At 43.5% G+C, this 13,063-nt stretch overlaps 1 protein-coding gene and 1 long non-coding RNA gene across 5 annotated transcripts in view; one reads left to right on the top strand and one right to left on the bottom strand.

The window, feature by feature from the left end:
• The window catches only part of LOC145426036 (uncharacterized), a 315,349-nt gene that overhangs the window by 150,621 nt on the left and 151,665 nt on the right, over positions 1 to 13,063 (top strand). The window lies entirely within an intron of this gene.
• Positions 1 to 13,063, bottom strand: part of LOC145425991 (NACHT, LRR and PYD domains-containing protein 12-like) — a 262,822-nt gene that overhangs the window by 67,323 nt on the left and 182,436 nt on the right. Inside the window, exon 5 of one of the 4 annotated variants that reach the window (XM_080299525.1) lies at positions 5,992 to 6,108. The exons of the other annotated variants lie outside the window; for them this stretch is intronic. Coding sequence (XP_080155651.1) covers positions 5,992 to 6,108 — 117 coding nt within the window. The remainder of the gene's footprint in view (positions 1 to 5,991; positions 6,109 to 13,063) is intronic. 4 annotated transcript variants of the gene reach the window in all.

Raw genomic sequence — 13,063 nt, forward strand, 5'->3', positions numbered from 1 at the left:
CGCTGTCCGGGATGTCCTCACTGAGCCACGACTCCGTAAAACATAAGACACAGGAGGAGGCAAAGTCTCTGTTCATGCTTCTCATCAGGGCCAGTTCGTCTATCTTATTCCCGAGTGAGCGTACATTGGAAAGGAAGATCCCAGGAAGAGCAGTTCTCAGTCCGCGTCTCCTCAAACGCACGAGTACGCCGGCCCGCTTACCTCTTTTTCGACGTCTCATCTGCTCAGTTTATCAGGACACCACATATTTTCAAAAGCGCTCTGACGTTTTAGGAGACGTCTGTTACCCACCACCTCGATAGCTAGCCGGGGGCTAGGCGAACTAGCGCCGTGAGAGCACCGGACTCCCAGCAAATCGCTTTCAAACCCACCGCCGTCTTTCGCTACTCAGGTTAAACATGATATATGAGTCACTTAGATAACTTAAAAATGTTGTTGTTTGGCTTTTTTAGTATTTTATTTGTTCCTGAGTAAATCGGTTTGTCTGAGATTAAAGTTATAGTTTTTACACAGCTGAATAAAAGTCAAGCAGACAGCTGATTATCAGAAGTGTGAGATGCTGGAGAATTTACTCCGGTGTCCTGTTATAGTTTAGATAGCAAGGAGTTTATTAAACTGAAACAATCTGCAGATTTCATTAAAATCTAACAAACTATCATCATGTCTTTATTTTTAGTTAGCACCTTAAACACTTAAAGCTGTAAGCTAATGATAGTTATATAAGAGCAGATGCTGCTGGTGCAATAAGCTGTAGTTTTACGTCCAATGGATGATGATCTGATTAGTCGACTAATCGCCAAAATAATCGGTGACTAGTCGACTCTCAACATGACCGTTTGTGGCAGCCCTAGTGTGAGTGACTGACCTAAGTCACAAACCAGAGGGCAGCAGGTCAAACAGGTGGTGGGTGGGATGCGGAGGGTCAGCTGTGATGGCCCTGGTTTTCCTGAGACAGGAGGAACTGATGATGGCCTCCATGGGTGGCAGAGGGAAGCCAGTGATGATTTGGGGGTGTTAATGACCCTCTCTGCAGCCTTCCTGTTCTCAGTCGTGGCCCCTGAGTACAAACAGCAGGCAGGAGGAGAGCACGCTCTCCAATGAGGAGGGTAGAAGGCCAGCAGCAGCTTCTGGTCCAGGTTATACTTCCTCAGGACACAAAGGACGTGCAGCTGCTGCTGAGCCTTTTACACCAGGGTGATGGTGTCATGAGAGGGGAGTGGAGCTGTCTGTGCCTCCTGGGCCCTGTTTCAGGAAGCCGGTTTAGTGGAAAACTGAGTAAGTATACCCTGAGTTAACGAAAACTCTGGGTTTTCGGTTTCACAAAGCGAGTTCAGATGAAGCCTCAGTGAGTCACTATGACGACACACTCCGTGAAGCTAACCTGCCCCCTAGCAGGTTTACTACAACTAACCCTGACTGTCTCCGCCACTTTGTCAGAAACATGACAGTAGGAAGTGTCGGACATGGCGTGTCCCTTCCTTGAAGAGCCAGTAGATGTTGAAGCCCAAATTCTCCGCAGAGCTCTCCGCCGGGAGAGAGTGATCAGAGCGCGTTTGGACATTTTATCATTTCCTGATGATTTCCTGTGTGAACGTTACCGTTTCTCAGCACAATCTATAAGTTATTTGGATAACATCCTCAGGCCATATATTACGCATGTGACACATCGCGGACATGCTCTCAGTTCTGTACATATTATTTGTATTGCACTTCGGTTTTTTGCAAACGGGAGCTTTCTGTATAATATTGGTGACGCTGAGCACGTTTCCAAGGCTACCGTCTGTCGGGCAGTCAGGAATGTTACAGTTGCACTGAAACGTCTCCTGCACTCGTCTGTGGTGTTCCCCGGTCACAGACCCACAAGATTCATCAAAGAGGGATGCCACAAAATTGCAGGTATCAGGATGAACAAAACTTAATCCATGATGTGGTGATACTTGGACTACTACTTAAATTTTACATTTATTTTCAGGGTTCCCAGGCGTGATTGGCTGTACAGATGGCACTCACATTCCAATCATTGCTCCTCCAGTAAATGAAGGAGACTATGTGAACAGGAAGTCTTTCCACAGCATTAATGTACAGGTACATAGTTCCCTGTAGCATTTCAAACTAACAAATCATGTCATTATAGTAATGGATGCTAATTTGTGTTCTCTGCACTGTGAAGTTCATATGTGATGCTGCCAACATTATCACAAATGTGGAAGCCAAGTGGCCAGGCTCTGTGGGTGGTGGTGGTGGAGGACCCCCACCTGTTTTTCGGGCCTCTGCTTTTTTTTTGTTGGCTATAACGGGCCACATTTGAGCATACAGAGTAAGCAAATATGTACTTGTAATGTGCTCAGATAATTTCAATAAGTGCTTACAGAAAGGAAATTAATGTAGCCTCTAACTGCAATTGATTTACATGGGACACACAGACCAAGCACTATGGCTCATAATACAATTACACCTTACCTGTTTGGACTATATTTTTATATTTCATTTTTACTTGCTGCCAGGAACGTTTGGGGCCTGTTGGGTTGCACCTGCGCTCACATCACGTCACAAAATAAAATGTATAAAATAAAAAATAAAATATAATAAATAACGTGTTAAATGGGTGGAAATCCCTCGATCAATGTTTAAATTAACACTCACGCATTGACTCTGTCGGCTATGTTTTGCCATATGCAATATGTGACATATTGACATCTGTTTTTTGCTTTCACTTTGCAATCGCACGAACTGTGTATGAGAGCGACAGCACTGATTGGTGAGTCACAGATTAATTGTGCACCAATTCCTCTGACATCGTCTTATCAATCGTTAGCTTACTATCAAACATGACAAGTGAAATCTCCCGCAGCTTAAACATGTGAGAGGTTGATTGTGCAGAGAATCGCTGAGCTTATGTGAGTGCGTGTAAAAGCAGATGGATTTACGCTGGTGTCAATGGAAAATTGTATTTAGTAGTCAGTCTAATCTTTAATGATATAAGTTTACTTATGGTAGAATGCTGCATGTAATCATTAGTGTGTAGAAGTATATAGTTGATGCATGTTGAAAGGATGTCTCATCCTAGGAGGTCTGTGCAGCATGAAGAGGGGGGGCGTTCACTCCTCTTCAGAGTGTTCTGGCATCGATCAAACACCTCCTAGGAGAGGCCGTATCTTCTCTTACTGATATATGGTATAGCAAACACACGTACCGTAGCTCCCGGACTACAGAGCGCACCTGATTAAAAGCCGCATGCTCTAATTTTAGAAAGAGAATCGTAACATGTAATAATATTTACACAGAAATATTACATGTGAGGATTTTTAACATTTAATTTAATCCGTAAGGTAACATAAACGTTATGGTAACAAACAAAAATACTGCAAATGCTTTTTTCCCCTCGAACAGCGCTAGAGCTGGGTGATAGAACGATAATGATATGTATCGCGATATAACTTTCTCGATAGAAAAATTAAACTATTGCGATAGACCTCGCCGCTCTTGTCCTCTTAAAAAAAAAAAAAAAGAAAAGGTCAGCCAATCCAAATTAAGTAACGCAGAGCCGAACCAATCACAGCCAATCACAGTGAACATCACGTGACTTGTTACGTACAGCACAAGTGCCGCACATGTGTATTTGTTTGGGAAGAAGCCAGCCACCGTGCCGCCCAGGTAATGGAGGAAACGAGTGCGCCGACTAGAGAAACATCAACCAAGAGCCTGACCGAAGGTTACCGAAGAGAAAACAGATGATGGTTCCAATGCCGGAGAGATTGTCGAACGGAAGAGCCATAGAAGCTCCGTAGTGTGAAGGTATTTCGGCTATTTCAAGTCTGACAAGAAACAGAGTAGCTGCTGTAAATGTGCCGAAAGCAAGTCTGGAAATACAATAAAGCAGCTCAGTCTCTGACTGGAAGCGCTAATTCGTCATTCGGCTTTTGTCAGACTAAAGTAACTGTTAAAACTGTTTGAAAAGCTCAGCTATACAACAAGGAGAGATTGAGAATTTCCTTTTAGTTCTCAGTTTATTTGATATTGACAAAAGTTAGTCAGTTTTGTCTGTTCTTCTGTAAAACAAACTAAGATTTATTTTTAGAATTAATATTTTGTTTCTAAGTGGAATTGACAGTTTAGTCTGTTTCGTTTGTTCTATTTTGAAACTTAAACGCTTTAGCGGCTGCCTTTTGTGTAGTTTGCAATATTTGCCTTTATTTATCTGAAAAAGTCTCATGTTCCTGAAGTACATCTACCCTGTTGAACTTATTATGGGAAATAAATATTTAAATAAAAACAAGCTGCTGATTATTTCACATTTTACTTGTGAGTAACGGCACATTTAAATCTTACAAATATAGTTATTTGGCTGATATCGTGATAGATATCGTTATCGTCTGAAATGAAAAAAACATATCGTGATATGAAAAAGTCTCATATCGCCCAGCTCTAAACAGCGCCTGTAGCTACCTGCAAGTATCGGTAACACAAATTACGTTGCTTATGTTTTTTTACAGAACAGTGCACAAACAACAATACAACATCTCTTAACAACCGGTAAAAATATATACCGTGTAAATACTACTTATCAATTTTATTGGCCTACTGTTACCAGGCAAAATGTTTTTGGCCGCATGAAAAAAATGCATCAGCCGCACGTCAGCATGAGCTGCAGTGTTCACAGTGTGGGGAAAGTAGCAGCTTATGACCCGAGAACTACGCTCTCTGTTTCACTCTAAGTGCCTTTGTTTAGATGAACTGCTGGACTTCCAGACCAGCAGGTTTAGGGAAGTCTTTACGGGTCACACACACACACACACACGCACACGCACACGCACACGCACGCACACGCACGCGCGCACACACACGCACACACACGCACACACACGCACACACACACACACACACACACACAGACACACACAGACACACACACATCCACACACTGAAGTATATAAATAAAGACCAGGCAGTGGCAGCGCGAGTCCCGGAGCCCTCACTCCTGTGCGAGCGCTCTGTGGCTGCTCTTGCTGCAGTAAAACTGTGTGTTTCTCTCTGATTGTCAGCTGAAGAAGTGTCCTAGAATACATGTCCTGACAGCAGGGATTTTAGTTCTGCAGAGCCAAACACGACAGGTCAGGGTGAAGAAGGGGCCATCAGAAGCCATGAGAAATGCATTATTGCAAAATTTAAGTTTATTTTGGGCTAAGACTGAGGAGTGCCTGCCCAAAGGGCTGCCAGGCATTTTGAAATTTTGCGAGCCCTGATGTCGTTGTCGGGACGATAGAGGTCTCATATCGGGATATGAGATTGTGGTCATATCGCACAGTCTCCACCTCGTCCCTGTGTGCTGTCTCTTCTCCATCACAGATGAGCCCAAACACAGTGGTGTCCTCAGCATACATGACGATGACACTGGTCGGGTGGTTGGTGTGCAGTCATAGGTTGTACGGGTCATACAGCAGGGGGCTGAGAACGAGCCCTGTGGACATGCAGTCCTCAGCCACAGTGGGGGGAGATGTGGGTGAGGAAGTCTTAGATCCAGGGGGGGATGTGAACTTATCAGAGCTCTGCTAATCAAAATACAAGATTAGAACCAAAGACTGCTAAATACTATTTTAGGAACCTGTTCTCGAAGAACTAATTGACAGATTGTCTTTTAGTAATTATTATTTATTAATGAGTCATATCCAGGAAGCAGATAAAAAGAAAGCAAAGAAAGGAGACAAAAACATTTAACCATTCATTAATGGTTAAGTTAAAAAAACAGACGGACACTGTGGGTTCGTGGGAAAAAGGATTTCACAAACAGATTAAAAGTGTCAATAAAAGCAGTGTTAGCAGCTCTGTACTCTGCAGCTGAGGCTAAGCAGTCTGCTGAAACACAGGCACCATCATTCAGGAGCAGCTCCGAGTCCCTCTGTGACCACTAAAGTGGAGGTGTGGAGCAAGAGGAGGAGGACAGGTGGACGACACCAAAGTGACAGCAAAGAGTTCATGTTGCTAACAGCTCACCTCTCTGCAGCAGACACAGGCTGGGATTTAAAATAAATGGGACGATCTGCAGACCAGCCACTCTTACAGGACACACAGCTGGGTCCAGGTCCAGGTCCAGCAGGTCTCCCACTGATCCTGTCACAGAAGAAAAATGTGTTTTTCCATTTGGAGCCACAGAAGCTGATGAAGACTCAAAATAACTTCATCATCCCAAAGAGAAACTTGTTTAAAGGCTGAGAATGAGCAGAAGGATCATCTGAACTAGTGTTAGCAGTGCAAGAACAGAGCGCCACCCAGAGGTAAACACAGTCATCTACACTGTGCAGGGCTACTTGTTTTTAAACAGATACCTGTACCTTACATTAAATGCATCTGAGGTAGGGCTGCCACAAATTATTATTTTGATAGTCGACTAATCAGATGATCATCCATTGGACGTAAAACTACAGCTTATTGCACCAGCAGCATCTGCTCTTATATAACTATCATTAGCTTACAGCTGTAAGTGTTTCAGGTGCTAACTAACAATAAAGACAAGATGATAGTTTATTAAAGTTTAATGAAATCTGCAGATTGTTTCGGTGAAGTTTAATAAACTCCTTGCTATCTAAAATATAACAGGACACCGGAGTAAATTCTCAGCATCTCACACTTCTGATGATCAGCTGTCTGCTTGACGTTTATTCAGCTGTGTAAAAACTTTAATCTCAGCCAAACCGATTTACTCAGGAACAAATAAAATACTGAAAAAAGCCAAACAATAATGTCAGTTTTGGCCGGCGGTCGTAGGTTCTGTCCAATAATATGACGCGAGACTGGAGTAAAAGACATCCATGGATTGGCACTTTATTAAAGAAGGAGCATGATAACAGCAAAACACTACTACAACTAAACAAAATGGCTTCCTTTTATACTCTACCTTTTCCAGGTGAGCATCCGGAATAGCCCAAGTATGGGGGTTAACTAATCAAAATGAACACATAACCCTCCACACAAACAAACATACAATAACATTAAAGCACATCACAAACATATACATATTTCCAACACATACTATAAACAAACCAATAACATAAGCTTCACCCATTTCTATCTAAATTAAAACCCTCTTTATCCATACTCCCTAACCTGGCACACTGGTCTGCCCCAAGAGCTCTTAAACAGGTGATTGAGCCGTTTTCACTCTTTTGCTCCACATCCTGCAAGAAGCAACTAGGACAGGTGAGTACCTTTACAAGTTCTCATTTCGCATATGTTTAGGTTATTGATAAATGATTAACTGCAAGCAGCTCTAACTTTGGCTCTTCTCCGACACAGGTAGGATGGCCAGTCCCACTGTCTCTTTTGTGTTACAAGCTGTCAATTTAATCGTATGTCAAATAACCTAATAAAAGACTCCATAAGAACTAATGTGTTTTCTTTATTACCCATTTTAAATTCTCAATCCAACAATTTATTATTAACCATACCAACCAGGTAATGGAACCCCTGGTCTCCATTACATTTCCTCCCCCCTTCTCCTTAGACTACTGTACTTCAATCTTCATACATGCGTGAAAGACAGTCTGCAACACAGTTAGATTTGCCTGGACGATACCGCACTGTGAAATCATAGGGTTGCAATGACAAATACCATCTCGCAACACGCATGTTAGTCTCCTTCATCTTGTGCAGCCACTGAAGGCACGATGGTCTGTCTCCAGGGTGAAATGTCTGCCCAAAAGATAGTACCTCAGTGACTCCACTGCCCACTTCATAGCAAGACACTCCTTTTCCACGGTGGAGTATCTAGACTCTCTGTCCTGAAGCTTTCTGCTGAGGAAAACAACTGGGCACCTCACTCCCTCCACCTCCTGCAGCAGCACGGCTCCTAAGCCTACTCCAGAAGCATCTGTCTGCAGTGTGAAAGGCTGAGTGAAATCCGGGCTGTGTAGAACAGAATCACTTGTGATGGCTGACTTAAGGTCAATGAAAGCACTGTCACAGTCTTTTGTCCACTTGACCTTATTCGGCGCCGACGCTTTTGTCAAATCCGTGAGAGGTGCTGCCCTCTCCGCAAAGTGGGGGATGAATTTACTGTACCAGCCCACTAAGCCTATAAATGCCCGCACCTTCTTCTTGGTTGTAGGAACTGGATATGCATGGATTGCCTCCATTTTCCCCACCTGAGGCTTCACCTGTCCATGTCCAACCACATATCCAAGGTACTCCACCTGCCTCTGTGCGATCTTACACTTGTGAGGATTGATAGTAAGACCAGCAGATTTGATTAGCTTTAGAACGCGTTGCAGGTGAGCCACATGCTGCTCCCAGGTCTGACTAAATATCACAACATCATCTAGGTATGCTGCAGCAAAGTCTGACACATCCCTCAAGACCTGGTCCATCAGCCGCTGAAACGTTGCTGGTGCCCCTTGGAGACCAAACGGCATCACCCTGAACTGAAACAGCCCAAACGGGGTTTTGAAGGCCGTCAGTTCCTTTGCCTCTGGAGCTAGGGCCACCTGCCAGTAGCCCTTGCTTAGATCAAGAGTGGTAATGAACTTACTTCTCCCCACCCTTTCCAAGAGCTCATCAATACGAGGCATTGGATAGGGGTCAAACTTTGAGACAGAGTTGAGATATCTCAAGTCAATGCAAAACCTCAATGTTCCATCCTTTTTTGGGACCAGAACGATTGGGCTGCACCATTCACTCGCTGATGTTTCAATTATCCCAAGTGACAACATTAGGTCGATTTCTTTCTTCAGCTGTGAAACCAGGCGTTCAGGAATCCTATAGAATTTTCTACGGGGTGGAGCATTATCCCTCAAGTGGACTTTGTGTTGTACCAGTTTTGTAAAACCAGGTTTTTCCTGGAACAAATTTGGATCCAGAAGAGCCCTTAAATCTCCCTGCTGGGAGGGCTTAAGATGGGCCAGTGACACTAAACTTGGCCCTGATTTGCCTGTGGGAAAAAACTGTTCTCCCTCCTCTTCGTCCTTGACTACCCGAACAAGACAATGCTGTTTTACCTGCTGCATGGACTGCATTGGCGGTTGCTGCTGCTGTGTGGTGGGCTGCTGCTGCGTGAATTCTTTTAACAGGTTAATATGGAAGACCTGATGTTTCTTCCTCCTGTCAGGCATGTACAGCTCATAGTTAACATTGCCAAGACGTTTTGTAATTTTGTAGGGGCCTTGCCACCTGGCTAGCAGTTTGCTGTCTGTCGTAGGAAGCAACAGCAACACATGCTGTCCTGGTTGGAATGTTCTTTCCCTGGCCTTCTTGTCATACCAGGTTTTCTGCTTGTTTTGAGCCACTTTCATGTTTTGCTGTGCCAGTATTGTCATTTGTTCTAGTCTCTCTCATTTTCAGCACATAAGCTATTACATTATCTCCATCAGGCTCTGGATTCTCCCATTGTTCTTTCAGCAGGTCAAGTGGACCTCTCACTTGACGGCCATAAAGCAGTTCAAATGGTGAAAATCCTGTAGAGGCCTGTGGCACTTTGCGATAGGCAAACAACAAGTAAGGCAGCCACTGATCCCAGTCTGAGCCAGTGTCTGTTACAAATTTGCGCAGCATGTTCTTTAGTGTCTGGTTAAAACGCTCTACTAGTCCATCTGACTGGGGGTGGTAAGGGGTGGTTTTAATACCTTTTATGCCAAGTAATCTATATACCTGCTGTAGAAATTTAGACTGGAAATTTGTGCCACAGTCTGTCAGGACCTCTTTAGCTATACCAACTCTAGAAAACAACTGCAGGAGACAATTGGCAACCTGTCTCGCTTTCACTGATCTTAGGGGGAAAGCTTCAGGATAACGAGTGGCATAATCACAAATGACCAAGATGTAACGATTACCTGATGAGCTTCTTTCAAGGGGCCCCACTACATCCATTCCTATTCTTTCGAAAGGTGTATCTATGACAGGCAATGGCTGAAGATGGGCACGGGCCACTCCTTTATTTAGGGTGAGCTGACATATCTGACACGACTTACAAAACTGCTGTAGTTGAGTGTACATGCCAGGCCAGACAAAACGGCTTGCAATCCTATGTAAAGATTTCTGAAAACCAAGATGGCCTGCCCAAGGTACAGAATGACCAAGTTCCATGACTTTGTTTCTTAGTGCCTGTGGTAATGCTATGGCTTCAGTCTTGCCTTTACACTCATAAAGGACACCATTTCTCAGCACATAGGTTGCATCTGCCAACACATCTACTTTCCCTTGCATCTGTCCATCAACCTCAGACACCTTATCAAACCAGGATTTTAATGATGGATCTGCCTGTTGAAGTGAAGAGATATCTGGTGGGATATCAAGTTCCAGAGGGAGGTTGGGGCTCTGGTCTACACCCTCTAACCTAGATGAACCCCTAAATTTTTCTCTTCGTCTTTGCGCTCGAGATTTAGCTGGTTTTGCTGGGCTTACTTCTAATTCTTCATCATAGAAAGGTAGCTCTTTTAACGGGTCATTTGCACTCTGAGCTCTTGTGGTGATCAAACTGGGGATTGCACTTTCTGGCTGTGCCTGCAGAACAATGTCTTGCTTCTGTAAGTTGTGGTCTTGATCTACCTGAACTGTATGTGAATGTCCCGGAACTTCATTAGACACCAGATCTAACAGTGTAGGTATATCTAAGCCCAATATCACTGCATATGGTAGTCTGGGTGCTAAAGCCACTGGCAGGAGAAATGTCTGGCCACCTACAGTCAAATACACCTCAGCCATGGGATAATCCTTCTCATCACCATGTACACAGCTTATTTTAGTCCTTGTGTCACTCCATAGCTCTCTTGGTACTAAACTAGCCAAAACCACTGACTGAAAGCTCCCTGTATCTAGGAGTGCTTCTTCACGCTGACCATTAACAAGTACAGGTGCTGTTCTTACTGCTTCATGATCAGGACCTGGCAATGTGGGTCTGGGGGCTGAGCACAAAAGGGATGGCCTACTTTGTGTTGTTGCTGGGCAGGTATACTGAGTGTGGCCTAACTGGTTACAGTGATAACATCTAACATCTGATTTTGAACCTGAATGTGACTTTTTAGTGTTGTTACTTTTACCAGAAACAAAATGTCTGCTTCCAGGATAACTTCTACTCTGGCCTATACCACCACTCCTTACACCCCCATCAGACTTACTTTGTCCAATCATGAAGCTGTCCCGGCCAAAGGTGGTTCCTCTCGATCCTGTTCTGGCAGAGATGAAGATTTCCGCTAGTTGTGAAGCCTCCTCTGCAGATTTGGGGGCACGTTCCCTGATCCACACCTCCAGATCTGGGTGGACCATCCTCAGAAACTGCTCCAAGATCATTAGTTCAGAAATGTCTTTCACTGTAGATTTTTCAGGTTTCGCCCATTTGTAAAACATATCTTTTAATCGCACATAAAGTTCTCTTGGAGTTTCACCTGGGTGCATATCCAGGGCTCGAAATCTTCTTCTGTATGTGTCAGCAGTTATTTCGTATTTAGCAAGAATGGCATCTTTTACTTTATCATAGACTTCTGAATCAGCAATGTCCATATGCACATAAGCACTACGTGCTTTTCCAGTGAGCAGAGGTACGAGTCGAACAGCCCATTCTTCTCTCGGCCAACGGCAAACTTGAGCCATTCTCTCAAAAGTAGTGAGAAAATGCTCAATATCATCATCTGGAGTGAGTGGCAACAACTTGGGATCTCTCTGGTGAAATGGTTCCTGTCTTGGCAGAGACCACATCTGCTGACCAGTCAGACTAGGCCCCTCATCAGGTTCATTTCCCTCCTCGATTTGGTTGTCCTCTTGTTCCTGCTGCTGTTCTGTCATTTCTTTTACTTGAACTTGCATTTGCTGAAACTGATGTTGCATACTTTTCCATCTTTGTTCTTGTCGGGCTGATTCTCTGTCCATTCTCTGGTCTCTTGTTGCTTGAGACTGCATCAATGATTTCACCAGAGCTGTCAGTTCATCCAGTCTATCGCCAGGTTTAGCTCCTGCTTTAGCCACTGGATCAGCTGTAGCACCTTCACCATCCTCTGCCACTTCATTACTGTCATTCTTCTTTCCACTTCTCGTCATCATATTTACCTCATTCATTAGAGGCAGCACTCCTGACACCACTTGTCAGTTTTGGCCGGCGGTCGTAGGTTCTGTCCAATAATATGACGCGAGACTGGAGTAAAAGACATCCATGGATTGGCACTTTATTAAAGAAGGAGCATGATAACAGCAAAACACTACTACAAATAAACAAAATGGCTTCCTTTTATACTCTACCTTTTCCAGGTGAGCATCCGGAATAGCCCAAGTATGGGGGTTAACTAATCAAAATGAACACATAACCCTCCACACAAACAAACATACAATAACATTAAAGCACATCACAAACATATACATATTTCCAACACATACTATAAACAAACCAATAACATAAGCTTCACCCATTTCTATCTAAATTAAAACCCTCTTTATCCATACTCCCTAACCTGGCACACTGGTCTGCCCCAAGAGCTCTTAAACAGGTGATTGAGCCGTTTTCACTCTTTTGCTCCACATCCTGCAAGAAGCAACTAGGACAGGTGAGTACCTTTACAAGTTCTCATTTCGCATATGTTTAGGTTATTGATAAATGATTAACTGCAAGCAGCTCTAACTTTGGCTCTTCTCCGACACAGGTAGGATGGCCAGTCCCACTGTCTCTTTTGTGTTACAAGCTGTCAATTTAATCGTATGTCAAATAACCTAATAAAAGACTCCATAAGAACTAATGTGTTTTCTTTATTACCCATTTTAAATTCTCAATCCAACAATTTATTATTAACCATACCAACCAGGTAATGGAACCCCTGGTCTCCATTACAAATAACATTTTAAGTTATCTAAGTGACTCATATATCATGTTTAACCTGAGTAGGAAAGTCAGCGGTGGGTTTGAAAACGATTTGCCGGTGTTGTGCCAAATAGTGATTGCCTGCCAAAAACTGATTTCCGGTATTTGCCAAAAACTGATTGGTCATATTTAAACTGGTATAAATAACTTATTGGGATATAATATGTGAAACATATGTCAAATGGATCCCTCATGGATAACATAAAGTCATCTTGGCCACAAACAACATTTGTG

Source organism: Astatotilapia calliptera, chromosome 3, assembly GCF_964374335.1.
Source record: "Astatotilapia calliptera chromosome 3, fAstCal68.1, whole genome shotgun sequence".
NCBI lineage: Eukaryota > Metazoa > Chordata > Actinopteri > Cichliformes > Cichlidae > Astatotilapia > Astatotilapia calliptera.